The sequence below is a fragment of the Sus scrofa genome, chromosome 6, assembly GCF_054392235.1.
Source record: "Sus scrofa isolate SSC_HxYL_T2T_F1_AM1 chromosome 6, Sscrofa_HxYL_maternal_Yorkshire_Landrace_v2.0, whole genome shotgun sequence".
Taxonomy (NCBI): domain Eukaryota; kingdom Metazoa; phylum Chordata; class Mammalia; order Artiodactyla; family Suidae; genus Sus; species Sus scrofa.
The window spans coordinates 66,778,730-66,800,690 of record NC_139388.1 but is presented as its reverse complement, the minus strand read 5'-3'; the positions used below and the strand labels follow the sequence as shown (position 1 = coordinate 66,800,690).

At 44.5% G+C, this 21,961-nt stretch overlaps 2 protein-coding genes across 2 annotated transcripts in view; both read right to left on the bottom strand.

Annotated features, from left to right (window-relative positions):
• The window catches only part of LOC110261339 (zinc finger protein 444), a 996,914-nt gene that overhangs the window by 593,690 nt on the left and 381,263 nt on the right, over window positions 1-21,961 (bottom strand). The window lies entirely within an intron of this gene.
• On the bottom strand, window positions 1,480-21,353 carry LOC100737912 (uncharacterized). Its single transcript, XM_021095154.2, has 3 exons — window positions 21,025-21,353; window positions 19,373-19,499; window positions 1,480-6,884 (listed from the first exon to the last, which is right to left on the bottom strand). The coding sequence occupies exons 1-3, from the start codon at window positions 21,055-21,057 to the stop codon at window positions 2,770-2,772; spliced, it is 4,275 nt and encodes a 1,424-aa protein (XP_020950813.1). The 5' UTR covers window positions 21,058-21,353; the 3' UTR covers window positions 1,480-2,769.

Below are 21,961 nucleotides of genomic sequence, written 5' to 3'. Positions count from 1 at the left end.
AATGAGGGATCCAAGCTGCATCTGAGACCTACACTACAGATCACAGCAACACCAGATACTTAACCCACTGGGAGAGGCCAGGGACCAAACCCATATTCTCAAGAATACTAGTCAATTCGTTTTCCCTGCACCACAATGGTAACTCCCTAGCCTCTTGTATTATTGGTATCAATCATTCACTACTAAGGTGAGGCTGCTCAGGGTTTCTACTGAACCTCTCAGAATGTTCAGAGATCCTGTCCTTCTGGCTGGTTAGGATTTTCTCCAGCCCAGGGGTTCCGGTTGTGCTACAGCATTAATGAACCCAACTAGCATCCATGAGAATGAGGGTTCAATCCCTGGCCTCCCACAGTGGGTTAAGGATCCAGCATTGCCATGAACTGTGGTGTAGTAAGACAAATGTAGCTCAGATTCGACCCCTATCCTGGGAACTTCCAAGTGCTATGGGAGTGGCCTAAAGAAGAAAAAAAAATGCCCAAGGACTTTCTCCAGCCTACAGGGCCTCTGGAACCTCCAACCGGCTTGCAGCCATTGAAACTGTGGTTGGCTTGGTCTTGTAAATCCTCTTCCAGTGCATGCTGTTCGGTTTTCCACCAAACCAAGTGACCCCCAAGTAGCATTTTTCTGCTCCTTCTCTGAGCACATTCCACCTTCATGGTGGAAGAATTTATATCTTGGAAATTGGCAAAAGCTACAAAATGGGGCTATTTATTGTTTTACCGAATGCCTGGACATAAGTGATGAAAACAGGTATAATTCATATTTTAAAAAGCAGACAGGGAGTTCCTGCTGTGGTTCAGTGGTTTACAAAACAAGACTAGTAACCATGAGGATGCAGGTTCAATCTCTGGCTTCTCTCAGAGGGTTATGGATCTGGCATTGCCATGACCTGTGGTATAGATTGAAGACATGGCTTGGATCCTGTATTGCAGTAACTGTGGCATAGGCCGGCAGCTGTAGATGATTTGACCCTTAGCCTGGGAACTTCCATATGCTGTAGTTGCGGTCCTAAAAAGGGGGGGACAATCAGTTTGAGTTCCTGCTGTGTCACAACAGAATCAGCAGTCTCTAGCACCAAGGGGCATGTTCAATCCATGGCCTGGCACAGTGGGTTAAAGGATTTCACGTTGCTGCAGCTGCCACATAGGTCACAACTGTGGCTCAGATCTGATTCCTGGCCCAGGAACTCCAGATGCCGTGGGGTGGCCAAACACCAAAATAAGTAAATAAATAAATAAAATTGGTTTCTTTGGAGTTCTCTGGTAGTCTAGTGGCAAAGGATCTAGGGTTGTCACTGCTGTGGCCAGAGTTCAATCTCTAGCCTGGGAACTTCTGCATGCCCTGGGCACAGCACAAAAAGCAAATAAAATAAAACAAAATCGGTTTCTTGAGTTTCATCAGTTAAATACTCACCTACCCAGTGACTCAGACACTGATTGCACTGAATTATAAAGAAAAGATAACAGAAACACATTAGTATAAACAACTGACACAAATGTCTGTAGCAGCTTTATTTTCAATTGTGAAAACCTAGAAATAACCTAAATACCCAGAAAAAGAGGAATAAACAATGGTACAACCAATGATAAGAACACTACTCATCAAAATATAACAAGATGAGCTACTTATAGCTCATGAAGAATTGCAAATAGTTATGAAACCAAGAAAATCAGAAGGAAATAAACCCAGTAAACAGTTTAGGATTCCAATTAGATACATTCAAGAAAATGCAAAAGTATCTAATTCTAAGGGAAGAGTAAATCAGTGGTTACTTGGAGAGGCAGGGGTTGTAAGGAGAGATTATAGCAGGACATGAGGTAAATATGCCATAACAGATGGAGCATTATTAGTTCTATGGTGATGGTTTCAGAGGTTCATAGCTGGGTGAAAATTTATTAGCTCATATACTTCAAACATATGCAGTTTTGTATATGTAAATTATGCTTTAGTAAAGCTTTAAAAATTGGCTGAAGATGGAAAAAAAAATCTGTAAGTCCTACTCCTTTTGGAAAATAGTTCTGGCAACCAACCCTATATTGAATCTGTCAACTCTCTCCTCATGCCCTGTCAGAATCAGTCCTTCCTCAGTGGCAGCAAATATGGGAAGCAATGAAGTACATTTTTACCTGAGTCAACAGGAATGCTGTCTGGATCACAAGAGCCACATCCCCTTTCTTCTTTCTTTCCTGCCTCTGAAGTAAGGGCCTTGAGGTAAAATTTACTGGGTGTGACAGGAATCCAAAAGAAAACCTTTCCAAATATTTTGTCTGACAATGACTCCAGCTAAAAGTTAATATTGTATCTGGAGGTTTAGATATTTGTGTATAAGCTGATCCCACAGACAACGTCATAGAAACATCTAGATGCACCTTTAGAATGGGTTCCATCTAACTGCAGTTTCCTCCACTCCTTATTAAAACAGAGTTTCTATATCAATTATAGTTTCCCCTGGACACAATGGTCTTACAACAAGTGACATTGTTTTGAAGAACTCTGGAGGTCAGGAAATGCCTTTTTGTAGACCTGGAGGATGTATGCCCTTCAACAGCGCCTGAAAACTCTAATTTCTGATCTGAGTAAGGAGAAAAAATCATGCTGATTTCAGACACACTTGGATTGAGACTCAATTGAGACAGATGTCCTCCCAGTTCCCTCCAGCATTTGTATACTGAACAAGGAAATTGCACATTCTCTGTAAATCTTTCCCCAGTTTAAACTCTCCAACATTCAGAAAGATTTACCCATAAAAGATTTCCCACTAGTGCACTCTTAAGACTTTTCTCCAGTATGACCTCTCCGATGACAATGCAATTTGGAGATGTTAATAAAAGATTTCCCACATTCACTGCACTTAAAAGGCCTTTCTCCAGTGTGAACACTCTTATGATAATGGAGACTGAAGCTACGAGTAAAAGCTTTCCCACATTCACTACATATATAAGGCCTTTCTCCAATGTGAGCTCTCTGATGATAACAGAGACTGGATCTACTGGTAAAGGATTTCCCACATTCACTGCACTCATAAGGTTTTTCTCCAGTGTGAGATCTCAGATGAATACGCAGGAGGTAATTAGTGGTAAAAGATTTCCCACACTTGGTACATTTGAACGGCTTTTCTCCAGTATGAACTCTTTGATGATAACGGAAGCTGGAGTTACTGGCAAAGGATTTCCCACATTCTCTGCACTCATAAGGCTTTTCTCCAGTGTGAGATCTCAGATGAATACGCAGGAGGTAATTAGTGGTAAAAGATTTCCCACACTTGGTACATTTGAACGGCTTTTCTCCAGTATGAACTCTTTGATGATAACGGAAGCTGGAGCTACTGGCAAAGGATCTCCCACATTCGCTGCACTCATAAGGCTTTTCTCCAGTGTGAGATCTCAGATGAATACGCAGGAGGTAATTAGTGGTAAAAGATTTCCCACACTTGGTACATTTGAACGGCTTTTCTCCAGTATGAACTCTTTGATGATAACGGAAGCTGGAGCTACTGGCAAAGGATTTCCCACATTCACTGCATTTATAAGGTCTTTCTCCTGTGTGAACACTCTGGTGTTCACTAAGACTGCTCTTAGTAATAAAAGACTTCCCACACTCACTACAACTATAAGGACTTATTCCTGTATGAACTCTCTGGTGTAGATTGAGATTGTATCTTTGGATAAAGGATTTCCCACATTCACTACACTCATAAGGCCTTTCTCCAGAGTGAACTTTTTGATGATACTGGAAGTTGGACTTATTGGCAAAAGATTTCCCACATTCAATGCATTTATAAGGCCTTTCTCCACTGTGAACTTTCTGATGCTTACGGAGTCTGGAGTTAGTGGTAAAAGATTTCCCACATTCACTGCACTCAAAAGGCTTTTCTCCAGTGTGAACTCTCTGATGATAAGTGAGGGAAGACCTATAGGTAAAAGATTTCCTACAGTCACTACACTCATAAGGCCTTTCTCCAGAATGAACTCTCTGATGATAACGGAGGGCGTTGCTACTGGTAAAGGATTTCCCACATTCACTGCACCCTATACGAGGCCTTTCTCTAGAATGAACTCCTTGATGATAATCAAAGCTGGATTTAGAAGTAAAAGATTTCCCACATTCAGTGCACTTATAAGGCCAATCACTAGAATGAACTCTCTGATGATAACGAAGAACAGCAGCAGTAATAAAAGATTTCCCACATTCACTGCACTCATACGGCCTTTCTCCAGTGTGAATGCTTTGATGGTAATGGAGGTTAAAGCTAGAGGTAAACGATTTTCCACATTCACTGCACTTATAAGGCCTTTCGCCTGTGTGAGATCTCTGATGATATCTGAGGGAAGACCTACAAATAAAAGATTTCCCACATTCACTGCATTTATAAGGCCTTTCTCCCATGTGAGATTTCTGATGATATCTGAAGGCAGACTGAGAGTAGAAAGATTTCCCACAGTCACTGCATTCATAAGGCCTTTCTCCTCTGTGAGATCTCTGATGAGAAATGAATGCAGACTTAGAAAAATAAGATTTTCCACATTCACTGCACTCATAAGGCCTTTCCCCAGAATGAACTCTCTGATGATAATGGAGGTTAAAATTAGTGGTAAATGATTTCCCACATTCACTGCACTCATAAGGTCTTTGTCCTGTGTGAGATCTCTGATGGTATCTGAGGGCAGGCCGAGAGATGAAAGATTTTCCACATTCACCACATTTATAAGGCCTTTCTCCTGTGTGAACACTCTGGTGTTCAGTAAGATTACTCTTAGTAATAAAAAATTTCCCACACTCACTACAACTATGAGGACTTTTTCCCGTGTGAACTCTCTGGTGTAGATTAAGGCTATATCTTTGGATAAAGGATTTCCCACATTCACTACACTCATAAGGCCTTTCTCCAGAGTGAACTTTTTGATGATACTGGAAGTTGGACTTATTGGCAAAAGATTTCCCACATTCAATGCATTTATAAGGCCTTTCTCCACTGTGAACTTTCTGATGCTTACGGAGTCTGGAGTTAGTGGTAAAAGATTTCCCACATTCACTGCACTCAAAAGGCTTTTCTCCAGTGTGAACTCTCTGATGATAAGTGAGGGAAGACCTATAGGTAAAAGATTTCCTACAGTCACTACACTCATAAGGCCTTTCTCCAGAATGAACTCTCTGATGATAACGGAGGGCGTTGCTACTGGTAAAGGATTTCCCACATTCACTGCACCCTATACGAGGCCTTTCTCTAGAATGAACTCCTTGATGATAATCAAAGCTGGATTTAGAAGTAAAAGATTTCCCACATTCAGTGCACTTATAAGGCCAATCACTAGAATGAACTCTCTGATGATAACGAAGAAAAGCAGCAGTAATAAAAGACTTTCCACATTCACTGCACTTATAAGGCCTTTCTCCTGTGTGAGATTTCTGATGATATCTCAAGGCAGACTGAGATTTGAAAGATTTTCCACATTCACTGCACTCATAAGGCTTTTCTCCAGAGTGAACTCTCTGATGATAATGGATAGCATTTTTAGAGGTAAAAGACTTTCCACATTCACTGCACTCATAAGGCCTTTCTCCTGTATGAGTTCTCTGATGATAACGGAGGACTCGGTTACTGGTAAAGGATTTCCCACATTCACCACACTCATAAGGTCTTTCTCCTGTGTGAGATCTCTGATGATAATTGAGGGAAGATCTACAGGTAAAAGATTTCCCACATTCACTGCACTTATAAGGCCTTTCTCCTGTGTGAGATCTCTGATGATATTTGAGGGCAGACAGAGAGTTCAAAGACTTCCCACATTCACTGCACTCATAAGGCTGTTCTCCAGAATGAACTCTCTGATGATAACAGAGAGCACTATTAGAGGTAAAAGATTTCCCACACTCACTGCACCCATAAGGTCTTTGTCCTGTGTGAGTTCTCTGATGATTACGGAGGATGTTGTTAGTGGTAAAGCATTTCCCACATTCACTGCACTCATAAGGTCTTTCTCCCGTGTGAGTTCTCTGATGATAAATGAGGGCAGACCTACAGGTAAAAGATTTCACGCAGTCACTACACTTATAAAATTTTTCTCCAGAAAACACTCCATTTTGTTGCATGAACACAGAGCTATGATGAAAAGATTTTGCACAGTCACTGCACACAGAACTATTTTCTCCATTGGGCAATATCTGGCGATAAATTAGAACAGATTTGTGGGTTAAAGATTTTCCACATTTGCTGCACTTGTCCTGTACTGAACCAGTATAAATTTTTCCATGTTGACTGAGGGCTGAGCTTTGTCTAAAAGATTTTTCACATTTGCTAAATACATGAAGCCTTTCTCCAAGGTGGACTCTCTGGTGTATAACAAATGTGGATTTGAACCTGAATGTTTTCCCACATTCACTGCAAACAAAACACTGTCTTCCACTGGGGACACCCTGGTCTTGAACAAGTGTCTGTCCAGGGCTGAGGGCTTTTTTGCACTCTCCCCAGTGATGACTTCTGCTTTGTAAAGCTGACCTCCACTGGGTGTCTTTATTTCGTGTCTCCACAGTATGAGTAGCCTGTTGCTGCAGACATCCCATGGGGGCCAGAATTTTCCCAGAAGAAAGAGGCTTCTGTGATAAATGGAATGTGTAGCTCTTAAAAAACGATGTCCTGTACACACGGCTTTCCAAAAGTATATAAAACTGTGTCTCACATGCCCCACACCTCAACAGTTTCTGGCTGGGTTGTGTTTCCTGTGGCTCAGCCAAGTGGAAAATGTCTCTCAAGACTGGACCACACATCTTGCAGGGGTGGATCTTCTGGGAAAATGGAGCTGTCTTAGGAGACCAAGCCTGTGAGACTCCTGCAGGAACTGTTTTTTCTAAGCGTGACTCCACAGCCCCTGCTCCACAGCAACAACCTGAATGCAAAAAACACTCATGAAATACAGGTTGATTTCATAAGCAGGGAATAGCTCAACTTAAATGAACATCTATCTGGAGTTCCCATCGTGGTGCAGTGGTTAACGAATCCGACTAGGAACCATGAGGTTGCGAGTTCCATCCCTGCCCCTTGCTCAGTGGGTTGACAATTCGGCGTTGCCGTGAGCTGTGGTGTAGGTCGCAGACGCAGCTCGGATCCCGAGTTGTTGTGGCTCTGGTGTAGGCCAGTGGCTACAGCTCTGATTGGACCCCTAGCCTGGGAATCTCCACATGCCATGGGAGCAGCCCAAGAAATAGCAAAAAGACAAAAAAAAAAAAAAAAAAAAAAAAAAAAAGCACACCTATCTCATTCAAGAATGAGTGTTTTCAAGTAAATGAGATTTTTTTTTTTTTTTTTTTTTGCCTTTTGCCTTTTGCCATTCCTAGGGTCGCTCCCATGGCATATGGAGGTTCCCAGGCTAGGGGTCAAATCGGAGCTGTAGCCACCAACCTACACCCCAGCCACAGCAAAGCGGGATCCAAGCCACCTCTGCAACCCACACCACAGCTCATGGCAACGCCAGATCCTTAACCCACTGAGCAAGGCCAGGGATCGAACCCACAACCTCATGGTTCCTAGTCGGATTCATTAACCACTGAGCCAGGACAGGAACTCCATAAATGAGATTCTTTTTAAGACTACAGAGTTGGAATTCAGTTTAAGCAGCAGCATTCCTGGGCTCCTATGGTCTGAAGATGGTGAGGACCTTGCCAAGGGGAAGGATACAAAAATAGGGTGTGACACAAGGAAGAAAAGCAGCATCTAGTGCCTGTTTCTCTGACTATAGCTTCCTGTAGGAACTTTTCCACTGCTAATGTGAAAGTCAGTAAAAGGGTGTAATCAAGGCTGTGCAAACAACATCAGAACAGATTGTGTTTTGAGGTCGATATAAACATAAGTTCACACCTCACAGAACAACATATGAGGGCCAAGGCAAATTAGAGTAATACCGAAAGAGTGGTGAGAGAAATGTGTGATAGGAGGAGTCTATAGAAGTGGAGATGATCCTGAGCTAGAAGTCAAGTAAAAATGACAAAGCAGTGGAACCAACAGGTTGGCCAATGGTCAACAGTGGAGGAGTTAAGATTAGAAATGGGGTGTGACCAGTGGCAATGGCTCCAAAACTCTGGTTGAACAAAGACTGGTTTCTGCTATACATTTGGGGGGAGGGGGCGTTTCCCTTGCATGTGTAAGCTTCCAGGCCAGGGATCGAATATGAGCTGCAGAAGCAACCAGAGCCACTGCAAGGGCAACAATGGATTCTGAAGCTACTCACCATAGCACGAACTCCCTCCTGGTATATTCTTACCATAGCCCTAATGTCACACTCTTCACAGCTCCCAGGCCCCTTTGGAGCACCTCTAGTCATGTATATCCCATGATGCAGAAAAGACTCTTCCCCCTAAGTCCTACAAGTGCAACTACCTGGGACATGGAGGATACAGGCACTGAAAGGAAAACAAGACTGAATAGCCAGTCCTGTCCCAAATCAACTCAGCACAAAGCAGACCCAGAAAAGAGCACAAGGTAAGTGGTGTCGACAAAACAGTACAACAGGAAATACCACCCTTTGCCACCAAAAACAGTGATTAAACAGGAGGTCCCATTGTGGCTCAGCAGAATGTGAGCTGTGGTGTAGATAACAGATGTGGCTGGGATCTGGCAGTGCTGTGGCATGGGCCATCGGCTACAGCTCCGATTCGACCCCTAGCCTGGGAACCTCCATATGCCATGGGTGCGGCCCTAAAAATACAAAAAAAAAAAAAGAAAAAAAAAAAAAAAAAAAAAGATTGAACAGCTGTCCATGAAGAAATTTAATCAGGGAGTTCCCGTCGTGGCGCAGTGGTTAACAAATCCGACTAGGAACCATGAGGTTGCGGGTTCGGTCCCTGCCCTTGCTCAGTGGGTTAACGATCCGGCGTTGCCGTGAGCTGTGGTGTAGGTTGCAGACGCGGCTCGGATCCTGCATTGCTGTGGCTCTGGCATAGGCCGGTGGCTACGGCTCCGATTCAACCCCTAGCCTGGGAACCTCCATATGCTGCGGGAGCGGCCCAACAAATAGCAACAACAACAACAACAACGACAAAAAAAAAAAAAAAAAAAAAATTTAATCAGCCTTGGAAGGCTCAAGCATCCAATTAAGAACCAACTACACGAAGGTTCCATTGTGGCTCAGTGGGTTACAAACCCGACTAATATCCATGAGGATGCAGGTTCTAGCCCTGGCCTTGCTCAGTGGGTTAAGTTTCTGGCATTGCCATTCCAGCTCAGATCTGGGGTTGCTGTGGCTGTGATGTAGACAGCAGCTGCAGCTGATTCAACCCCTAGCCCAGGAACTTTCATGTGCCACAGCTGTGGCTCTAAAAGTCAAAAACAAACAAACAAAAAACACTAGTGAGTTCACGTCATGGCTCAGTGGAAAAGAATCTGACTAGTACCCACAAGGCTGCAGGTTCAATCCCTGGCCTCGTTCAGTAGGTTAAGGATCTGGTGTTGCCATGAGCTGTGGTGTAGGTCGCAGATGCAGCTCAGATCTGGTGTTGCTGTGGTGTGGGCTGGCGGCTACAGCTCAGATTCGACCCCTAGCCTTGGAACACTCATATGCTGCAGGTGCAGCCTAAAAAGACAAAAACAAAACAAAACAAAACAAAAAACTGACCACAACACAGTGAAGCCTTAAAAAAAAAAAAAAAAAAAGAATAAGCACACATAAAGAATTGCTGAAGAGACTGTCCTAGCAGAGACATCGGGAGATGACTAGCAAATAAGGGCTTGGGCTATCACTGGGCCATCTCTATCAGCCATGGGGCAGGTGCCACTGGAGTCCCAGTGGACTTGTCTGCCTGCTCTACAGTGGACCATGGAGCTTTCACTACTGAGTTACCCAACAGCCATGGCAATAGTGGACGGCCTAATAAGGATGAAACTACTGAGCCACCCCTCAGAATGAGCTGTTGTGCCCTCCCAAGATCAGGACTGCCACACCCCCCAACCCTGTATATGTCATGGAACCAGAGGTGCTGCGCCTGCTATAGGTGCAGGCATTTCAGATCCTGACTCCACTGCTACATCATGTAAGCCTGGGGCTCGGGCACTGGAGACAACTTGACTATAGACAAGCCAGTTCTACAGACCAACAGCCTCTGTGTCTATATGTGCAGCCAGACACACACTCCACAGTTGCCCCCTGCATAGCCACATATCACAAACCAAAGCCAAGGCTACTGAGGGCTAACCAGTGACCCAGGCCCCATAACCATTATCATTCCACAAGGGCCTGAACAATACATCCCAGCTCTGTCGATCCTCAACAGGTGCCAACACGTCAGACACCAGCACCAACACAACTAGCAGGGTGCCCAAGAGCCGACTGAGCACCAATGGGGATCCCCTTGGCCATAAGGTCCTCCATGGGAAAAAGAGATCAGGAGCTCCCAGCGGACTTCACCACTGTTCTGGACACCCTCCACTTCATGGATTGAGGACTCTTGGTATCTTCACTCACAATCACTCCAGGTGAAGAAGCTGCACAAAGACCAACACAGGTGGGCCTTCCCCAGAACAAGAATGGCCACAGCCCACTATGCTGACACCCTTGCACCCACCAGAGGTGTAGGTCTTTTTCCAGCAAAACTGTAACACTAAGTTTGGAAGAACTAACTACACCATCAAATCAACAGCCATCAATACAAGGCACAGGAAACACAAAACACCAAGGAAACATGAAACCAATACAGAAATACCACAATTTATCAGAAATCACACCCAAGCAAACAGAGATCTACAAACTGTCAAAATAATTGTTTGAACAAAGTTCAATAGCTATAAGAAAACACAGAGAGACAATTCAATAAAATAAAATAAACAGGAGTTCCCATTGTGGCGCAGTGGTTAACGAATCCGACTAGGAACCATGAGGTTGTGGGTTCGGTCCCTGCCCTTGCTCAGTGGGTTGGCGATCCGGTGTTGCCGTGAGCTGTGGTGTAGGTTGCAGACGCGGTTTGGATCCCGTGTTGCTGTGGCTCTGGCGTAGGCTGGTGGCTACAGCTCCGATTCGACCCCTAGCCTGGGAACCTCCATATGCCGCAGGAGCAGCCCAAGAAATAGCAACAACAACAACAACAACAACAACAACAAAAAGACCCAAAAAATAAATAAATAAATAAATAAAATAAACAAATACAAACAAAACAAGTTTGTGAGTTCCCACATGGTCTAGCAGTCAGGATTCACACCACCATGGCTCAGGTTCAATCCCTACTTTGGGAGCTGATATCTCACATCAAGCCACTGCATGCCATGGCCAAAACTGAACCAAAACAAGTTGTTCAACTTCAAAGAGGCATAAATGCTGAAAAACAAAACAGGCTAGCTCAGGGTACACTAAGGGACAGTCCCTGGTTGCTACACCTAACAGTTGCAGGGGACAGGTGGACTTTCATCCACAATCAATGCACCTACTGGGCTCACAAACATTGGCTGAGAGTGGCAACAGGACAGAGGAGTTATCCTACACTTTCAACCAGTGCTACTGGAGTTTCTGGTATGCCTACTCTCTGACAAGGCACCCAGATGTGAAACATCAACAGATGAACTGATAAATGAATAGGTGGGGAATGTCATATGAAAAATTGATAGGATTCTCAGTGTGATACCACAGGCATCTAAGACACATCAAAATAAGAAAAAATGGAGCAGTACCAGATCATTATATATATGATCACACACATACATGTACTATATACATACACACACACCCTAATTCCAGTAGGGTATCAATACCACATGGGAAAGACTGCCTCTTTCCATACTGACTCCTCATTGCACTGGTCTTTCAGCAGGACTGTTCTACTTGGTCTCTAAAAGAAAATTTCTCATATGACTGAAATAACACAACCAGCATGTGCTTTTACATTGCTCTTAACCAATAACTAGAAAAGTTTATCTTTTCTTACACTTTGGGACTTGTATGGGTGTTAAAATCTTCAAGAATAATGAAAGCCGAGTTCCCATTGTGGCCCAGTGGTTAACAAATCCAACAAGGAACCATGAGGTTGCGGGTTCGATCCCTGGCTCTGCTCAGTGGGTAAAGGATTTGGTGTTGCTGTGAGCTGTGGTGTAGGTCACAGACACGACTCGGATCCTGAGTTGCTGTGGGTCTGGTGTAGGCCGGTGGCTACAGCTCCAATTAGACCCCTAGCCTGGGAACCTCCATAAGCCGTGGGAGCAGCCCTAGAACAGGCAAAAGAAAAAAAAAAAAAAGAAGAAGAATGAAAGCAACCAGAACCAAGATGGCAAATATATATTTACTATATGGAAACTAGATGGAAATACTAGAGACTCATTTAGCTTGCATGAAAGATGCTTAGCTATACCTCTGTCAAAGAAATATGACTAGGGGCTTAGCTGTACTCTTATTCTGCCTTTGTGTTTTAAACATTCAATCATATTAACTGTTGTATTGGAAGAAGCATTTCAATAAATGTCCATTGAAAAAGAATAGTCTCAAAAGGAGTTCACTGGTGGCTCAGTGGGCTAAGAATCTAGGATTGTCACTGCAGAAGCTCAGGTCACTTCTGTAGCATGGGTTTGATCCTTGGCCAAGGAACTTCCGCATGCCACAAGTATGAGGTTTCGGGTTCGGTCCCTGCCCTTGCTCAGTGGGTTAACGATCCGGCGTTGCCGTGAGCTGTGGTGTAGGTTGCAGACGTGGCTCGGATCCCGCGTTGCTGTGGCTCTGGCGTAGGCCGGCGGCTACAGCTCCGGTTCGACCCCTAGCCTGGGAACCTCCATATGCCGCAGAAGCGGCCCAAAGAAATAGCAAAAAAAAAAGAAGATATAACAATTTTAAGTGTGTATGCACCCAAACATCAGAGAACCTAAACATACGAAGCAAATATTAATCACTCCCAAGTCAGAATGAATAGCCCCCAGGAATAAACCATGATAGGGAACTTCAATATTCCACTTTCAATAATGAATAGATCACCCACAAAAAAAAACAGGTAAGGAAACTTTGGACTTGAACTATACTTTAGATCAAATAGACTAATAGATGTATACAGAACATTCTATCCAACTTCAGCAAAACACAGGAAACAGAGAAACTTACAGATACAGCAAAAGCAATTCAATCTGAAAAATTTAAGAGCAACAAATGCTTATGTTTAGAATGAGATAGATCTTGGAGTTCTCAGTGTGGCTCAGCAGTAACGAACCTGACTAGTATCCATGGGGATGCAGGTTTGATTCCTAGCCCCCCTCAGTGGGTTAAGCATCCAGCATTGCATGAGCTGTGGTGCAAACCAGTGGCTACAGCTCCAATTTGACCCCTAGCCAGGGCACTCACATATGCCATGGATGTGGCCCTAAAAAAAAAAGATCTGAGTTCCCATCGTGGTGTGGCAGAAATGAACCCAACTAGGAACCATGACGTTGCGGGTTCAATCCCTGGCCTTGTTCAATGAGCTAAAGATCCGACGTTGCGGTGAGATGTGGTGTAGGTAGCAGATGCGGCTTGGATCTGCTGTTGCTGTGGCTGTGGCGAAGGCCGGCAGCAACAGTTCTGATTAGACTCCTGGCCTGGGAGCCTCCATATGCCTTGGGTGCAGATCTAAAAAAAGAAAAGACAAAAAAAAAAAAAAAAAAAAAAAATCCCAAACAGCTTTATATCTCAAGAGAAAAATGAATGAAACCCAAAATTAACAGAAGAAAGGAAACAGATATCGGAGCAGCAATAAATGAAACAAGCTAGAAAGGAGATCATAAAGGAGACAAGGAGTTAATTTTTGAAAAGATAAACAACTGACGAACCTTTAGGCACACAAAGAAAAAAACAGAAAGGACTCGAAATCAAAAATGGAGAAAGCATTAAAACTGATAACACAGAGTTTCTGCTGTGGTGCAATGGGATCAGCTGCAGCTTCTTGAGAGTGCTGGGATGCAAGCAAGTTCAATCCCCAGCTCAGCACTGGTTAAGAATCCAGCATTGCCCAAGCTGTGGCTTAGGTTGAATCTGTGGCCCAGGAACGCCATATGCCTCGGGGTGGCCAAAAAAGGAAAATGACAATCAGAAAATAAACACAGAAATACAAAGGATCACACAAAACTACTATAAGTCAAATCCAACAGATCTCATAACCTAGAAGAAGTGAATAGAGTCTTATGAACACACAACTGAGACTGAATCAAAAAACTGAAAAAAAAAAAAATGCACACTTATTAAGTGGGTTGAATCAGTTACCAAAAATCTGCCAACAATGAAACTCCCAGGGTCAGACACTTTCACTGGTGAATTCTATCAAAACACTTAAGAAGATTTAACCTCAACCCTTTACAAAGTTGCAAAAATTGAAGAGGATGAACCACTTCCAAACTCCTTTTATGAGGGCAACATTACCCTGCTGCCAAAGCTACACAAGGTCAATACAAGAAAACTGCAGCCCAATATTCATTATGAACACACAATCAGAAATCCTCAATACTAACAAACCAAATTCAATAAAACTAGAAAAAGATAATATACCCTGATCAAGTCAGACTTACCCCTAGGATGCAAAGATGCTTCAAGACAAAGTTAATGCATGCGAGACACCACCTTAGCAGATTAGATTACAAAAACCGTATGATCTTCACAATAGACTCAGAAAAAGCACTCCCAAAAGTTCAGCATATTTTCATTCTGAAAACTCTCAACAAATTAGGTACAGAAGGAAATGAACTTCACCATGATATATGCCCTACATGACACCTCACGGCCTACTCCATATTCATGGTAAAAGCTAAAAGGTTCTTGATCCTCTGCAACCAAGGACAAGAACCAGCACTCTCTCATCACTTTTATTCAACATGGTACTGAAGTCTACCCAGACGAACTAGGCAACAATAAGAAAAGGCATCTAAATCCAAAAGGAGGAAGCAAAATCTTCTCTGCAGGCAACATACTTTTATGTACAGAAGACTAAAAGACTCCCACAGAGTCCTCTTGTGGAGCACTGGGTTCGGATCTGGCGTTTTCACTGTGGTGGCTTGGGTTGCCGCTGAGATGCCAGTTTGATCCCTGGCCCAAGAACTTACACAAGCTGTGGGCGAGGCCAAAAAATTAGGATTTCCCATTGTGGCTCAGAGGTAAGAAACCTGACTAGTATGCATGAGGATTTGGGTTCAATGCCTGGCCTCGCTCATGGGTTAAGTATCTGGCATTGCCATGTAGGTCACAGACGCAGCTGGGATCTGGTGCCGCTGTGGCTGTGGTGTAGGCCAGCAGCTGCAGCTCCAATTTAACCTTTAGCCTAGGAACTTCCATATGCTGCATGAAACGCCCTAAAAATTTTTTTTTAATTAAAAAATAAGAGTTGCCACTGTGGCACAGTGGGTTAAGAATCCAACTGCAGGAGCTCAGGTCACTGTGGAAGTGTGGGTTCAATCCCCAGCCTGATGCAGTGAGTTAAAGGATCCTGTGTTACTGCATCTGCAACTCAGATTCAATTCCTAGTCTAGCAACTTCTATATGCCGTGGGTTCACCACACACACACACAAAGACTCTAACATCACACTGTTAGAATGAATAATCAAAACCAGAAAGTTGGGAGTTCCCGTCATGTCTCAGTGGTTAACGAATCCAACTAGGAACCATAAGGTTGTGGGTTCGATTCTTGGCCTTGCTCAGTGGGTTAAGGATCCGGCGTTACCGTGAGCTGTGGTATAGGTCGCAGATGCGGCTCGGATCCCTAATTGCTGTGGCTCTGGTGCAGGCTGGCGGCTACAGCTCCGATTCGACCCCTAGCCTGGGAACCTCCACATGAAGCAGGAGAGGTCCTAGAAAAGGCAAAAAAAAAAAAAAAAAAAAAAAAAAAAAAAAAAAACCCAAAAAACAAAAAAAAAAAACCCAGAAAGTTGTAGAATACAAAATCAACACTTATAAATCACTTGCATTTCAGCACAATAACAATGGACTATCTAGAGAGAAAGGAAGCAATTGCACTAATAGAATCAAGACCAATACAAAGGAAGCAAATTAACCAGGGAGTAGAAAAATGTGTACACTGAAAATGATAAAACAATAATAAAAGAAATTAAAGATGGAAACAAAGAGTTCCCCGGTGGCTCAGCAGATTAAGGATCTGGCCTTATCACTGCTGTGGTGCAGGTGTGAATCCTGGCAGGAACCTCTGCATGCTGTGTGCACGGCCAAAAAAGAAAAAAGAAAAAAAAAAAAGTATGGTACTGGCATAAAAATAGACCAATGGAACAGACAGCTCAGAAGCAAACTCACACAAAGGCCGTCAACTAATCTTTGACAAGTGCACAGAAAATATGCAATAGAAAAAGGCAGTCTCTTTCATAAATAAGGTTGAGAAAACGGGATATCCACAAGCAAAAGAATGAAAGTGGATCCCCATAGTACAGAACCAATGAAAATGAAATTGACATGGATTAAAGACTTAAATGTAGGACCTAAAACTCCGAGCAGAAAACACAGAAAAAGGCTCTGTGCGCATCCCTGGTAATAATTTTTTAAAGGAGTTCCCGTCGTCGTGGCTCAGTGTAAATGAACCTGACTCAGCATCTTTGAGGTTGCGGGTTCAGTCCCTGCCCTTGCTCAGTGGGTTGACGATCCAGCGTTGCCGTGAGCTGTGGTGTAGGTCTCAGATGCAGCTCGGTTCCCGTGCTGCTATGACTGTGGCACAGGCCAGTGGCTATAGCTCAGATTTGACCCCTAGCCTGGGAACCTCCATATGCCATGGGAAAGGCCCTAAAAAGAAAAAAAAAAAAAAAAAAAAAAAATTGAAAATAGAACAACCATTTGATCTACCACATCCACTTCTGGGTATATAGCCCAAGGAAACAAAAATCCGTATCTGCATATTCACTGCAGCATTATTTACAGAGACAATATATGAAGACATTCTAAGGTGTGGATGAAGTAATAAAGAAAACGTAGAAATATTCAGCCATAAAAGCAGGATTCACAACAACATAAGAAAACCTGGAGGACACCGTGCTAAGTGAAATAATTCACTCCGAAAAAGACATATCTTACAGCAAAGGAAACCATAAACAGAATGGAAAGACAACATACAGAGTAGGAGAAAATATCTGCAAATACCGCAACCAACAAGGGCTCAGTCTCCAAAATATACAGACAACTCATACAACCCAACAACAAAAAAAATAACTCAATGGAAAAATGGGCAGAAGACCTAAACAGACATTTCTCCAAAGAAGACATACACAAGGCCGGTAGGCATATGGAAAGATACTAAACATCACTAGTTGTTATAGAAATGCAAATCAAAACTACCAAGAGGTACCACCTCACACCTATCAGAATGGCCATTATTAACAAGTCAAAAAATAACAAATGCTGGAAAGGGTGTGGAGAAAATGTATCCTCCTACACTCTTGGTGGGAATGTAAATTAGTACAACGACTACGGAGGACAGTATGGCAGTTCCTTAGAAAACTAAATATAAAACTTCCAATATGATTCATCGATCCCACTCCTGGGCATATATAGACAAAACTATAATTCAAAAAGATACATGCACCCCTATGTTCACAGCCACACTATTCACTTTCTTTTTTTTTTTTTTTTTTTTTTTTGCTTTTTTGCTTTTTTGCTTTTTAGGGCAGCAGCTGTGGCATATGGAAGTTCTCAGGCTAGGGGTTGAATCGGAGCTGCAGCTGGCAGCCTATGCCACAGCCACAGAAATACCAGATTCGAGCCCCATCTGTGATCTACACCACAGGTCACAGCAACGCTGGATCCTTAACCCACTGAGCAAGGCCAGGGATCAAATCTGCATCCTTCAGGATACTAGTCTGGTTCATTAGCACTGAGCCACAACGGGAAATACCAGCACTATTTAAACTAGCCAAAACATGGAAACAACCTAAATGTCCATCAACAGATGAATCGGTTAAAATGTGGTACATATATACAATGGAATACTACGCAATCATAAAAAACAATAAAATAATAACATTTGCAGCAACACGGATGCAACTAGAGATTGTCATACTAAGTATAGTGAGTGAGAAAAAGGAGGACAAATACCATCTATCACTTACATGTGGAATCTATACATATGGCACAAATGAACCTATTTACAAAGCAGAATCAGTCTCACAGACATGAAGAACAGTTAAGGTTGCTAAGGGGGAGAGTGGAGGGAGTGGGATGGACGGGAATTGGGGATTAATAGATGCATATGTAGGTTCCCAGGCTAGGGCTCAAATCAGAGCTACAGCTGCCGGCTTACACAACAGGCTTACACAACAGCGATGGCAACACAGGATCTAAGCTGCGTCTGCGACCTAAGCCATAGCTCACAGCAATGCCGGATCCTTAATCCACTGAGCAAGGCCAGGGATAGAACCTGCATTCTTATGGATACCAGTCGGGTTCGTTAACCACTGAGCCATGACAGGAACACCAATACTTTCATTATTAACTCATGAATTTCATTATATTTATAGTTAAACAATGGTCATCACAAACCAATTTTACAGCATTTCCATCCCAAATACCCAGCCCATCCCCCCTTTAAAAAAAAGTTGTCTTTTTTTGTCTTTTCTGGGGCCACACCCATGGCACGCGGGAGGTTCCCAAGCTAGGGGTCTAATTGGAGCTGTAGCCACCAGCCCACACCACAGCCACAGCAACATGGGATCCCAGCCGCATCTGCAACCTACACCACAGCTCAGGGCAACGCTGGATCCTTAACCCGCTGAGCAAGGCCAGGGATCAAACCCGAAACCTCATAGTTCCTAGTCAGATTCGTTAACTACTGAGCCACGACAGGAACTCCAAAAAAGCTTTATTTATTTATTTTATTTTTGCTTTTTAGGGCCACACTCAAGGCATATGGAAGTTCCCAGGCCAGAGGTCGAATCTGAGCTGCATGTACCAACTACACCACAGCTCACCGCAATGCCAGACCCTTTAACTCACCGAGTGAGGCCAGATATTGAACCTGAGTCCTCATGGATGCTAGTTGGGTTCATTACTACTGAGCCACAATGGGAATTCCTTAAATACTTTAAATACATAGAATTTTCCTCGTCATGTATACCTCAAAGCTAGGGTGGGAAGGAACAGGGAGAAAACACCATAAACACCATAAAAAGAACTAGAGGACAGAGTTGAATAATAGCCCATACAAGTATTCATCATAACAATGACTGTAACTCCATCAACAGGCACAAGGAAAAGGAGGGGCCGTAGAAACGGAACCCATCTGGAAACCTTGACCTATTCCAGGGAAAGGGCAAGCCAGCTTCTAGTTACAACTGCAGAGAAAACTGTGGGAGCAAGCAGTGCCTATCCCACGTGTGAGAAGGACAGAGAACCTCCTCTGGAAAGAGTGGTAAGGCAGCATACAGAGCCTCATCCAGGTCACTGGGACAGGTGGGGGTCTTACCCAGAGAGGATATAAGTGTATAGTTGTCCAGCATCACATCGAGGTACAGGCGTCTTTGAGCCTCATCAAGGAGCCTCCATTCCCCACAGGAGAAGCGCACGGCAACGTCCGCGAAGGTCACACCACCCTGTCACGAAGAGGACAAATGAAAGCTTCAACCGTCCCCCTGAAAACATACAATCCATCTCCTCACACACCTATTCCACAGTCAGGTGAGGAGCTCTGGTGGAGGATGACTGTGGAATAGATGTGTGAGATGCCTGCTGTCTCCTCACAGACTCATTACTGTGTACAGTCCTCAGTAATAACAGGCAGGAAGGCAGATGTCATCAAAGCTTAGGGCCTGGCCTGAAAGCCCCCATCCCTCCTGACAAGCAATTCCTCTGGGTCTCCCAGATGATACCTCCAAGACACAAGCTCATCTTTACTTGTAAGATTTCAAGACCGGGGCCCAGGAGCCATAACCTCACACTTCTTCTCTACATGCACAGCAGGCGGTACTACCTCATTCACATCTTCAGAGCCTAACTTGCTTTCTCGCAGCCCTGCCAACTTCCTGCTCCACTGCAGCCCTGCCAACTTCCTGCTCCACTCCGTAGGATTCTCCCTGGACACACCTATGTGCTTCAGATGAGGCTTGTACAGAGCTTGTAAATTCAAACAGAATTCAGCACAACCAATTCTCTAATGGATCTCAATGCCAGGGAAAGCCTCAGATGCTGTTTAAGAGGAGTTCCTGTTGTGGCTCAGCGATAATGAATCCAGGTGGTACCCATGAGGATGCAGGTTCGATCCCTGGCCTCGCTCAGAGGGTTAGGATCCAGTGTTGCCGTGAGCAGTGGTATAGGTCGAAGATGTCCTGCATTGTTGTGGCTGTGGTATAGGTCGGCAGCTTCGGCTCCAATTCGACCCCTGGCCTGGGAACTTCCATGTGCCGAGGGTGCGGCCCTAAAAAGGCAAAACAATCAAAATTAAAAAATAAAATGCTGTTTAGGAGACCTCCCACCTGCCCCTATTCCCTGATTTAATTTTGTCCACACCCAGCCCCAGAAATGAATTTCAGATTCCCAGGACCCTCTTCCACTTCTGGGCAAAAAAAAAAAGCCTGGAGGTCATTTCTGTCTACTTCCTTTCTCTTGCCACCGGCAACACCCACAGTCTGGCTTATCCCTTCTCCAAAAATGGATCCAGAATTCAACCACTTCTTGTATATCAAAGGCGGTTATTCTGGTTGACCTACATTCACCTAGGCAATTAATCCTCTTGTGTTTCCTGCTTCCTCCCTTACCCCTCAAAGACTATTTTCCTACCTGCAACTAGTTGGAGCTTCTTTTGGACGGGGTAAAATAGGTAACCAACTTCTCAGGCAGCAACACTGCAGGCCTGACTCTGGCTCGGCTGCATCTTCCTTCTAACAGAAAGGAGAGTTGCTGTACCCAGTCCCGGCTCAATCCGACCTCCAAGCCTTTGCATCTCCGGGTCCCTGCACCTGTAACCTCTCCCACGCACCATCAAACTGTTACAAACAGGTTCCCACTCACGACCATCTCACCGGCCTGCACACCGGGGCCTGGGCTGCAGGCAAGTGAGCAGGCGAGGCTCTAACGTCTGAAGGGGTGAGGGGCGGGGGGGAGCTGAGGACAAGCACTTACCTGAGGCGGGTCCCTCAGCGCGACCACCGCCATCGGAGTCTGTGGTCTGAGAGGGCCAGGAGCAGCGGTCCTCTTCCCAGGCTGCGTCTCAGAACCGCTGACACGCCTGGGTGCAGCGGGGAGAGCCTCCTCTCGGACCTTCCCGTTCCCGACCCCAGGAGACAACAGGAGTGACGCTAAAATGAGGGCGACAGATGTGAGTATCTTCCTCCTCTCTCACTCTTTCATCAGGACATCGATCCAGAACAGAGGTCAACGTTACCACAACAGCGATCCCTACTCCGTGGCAGCCAAATAAAATGACGGCTGGAGAGGATGCCGGAAGTCCCGCCCCTGACGCATGCTCCTCCGGGGAAAGCCCGCGTTCCAGACCCGTCATTGGTTCATCACGGTGTCTCTCCGCCTATGCTCTTCCGGGTAATGTAGTTCCTAGAGCTTTGAGACCTCAAGAACGTGGCCTCCATCCGGTCCAAAGCTTTCGCTGAGAGGTACCCCGAGGAAGGCGGAGAAAACGGTGCTCCGACCCAGCGGGAGGGGCTTTGGTCGTTGTTAAAGGTGTGAAGAGACGTTATTTCAGACTCCTTCAAGCCTAGCCTGCTCTCAAAGGACAAGGACATTATTTTATATGTTTACGAATTCTATTAGTGTGTAGGCGGGGAAGGTTGCGAGCCATTGCAGTTCTAAGAGGAACGGGCCCCTGCTGCCATCCCCATAAGGTGTGCCTTGAGGGGAATTCAGGATCTAGAAAAATAGGAAGTAAGTCCACGCTTTGGACAATGGCCCTAGAGAGTTAAGATGCATATCTAAGGGCTGATTTCTTTCTTTTTTTGGCCTGCCTGGGGGGGAATGCTGTTCCAGAACAGCAGGAGTTCCCACTCCCTTAGTGGCTCAGAGAAGCGAATCTGACTAATTCCCTTGAGGACACACGTTGGATCCC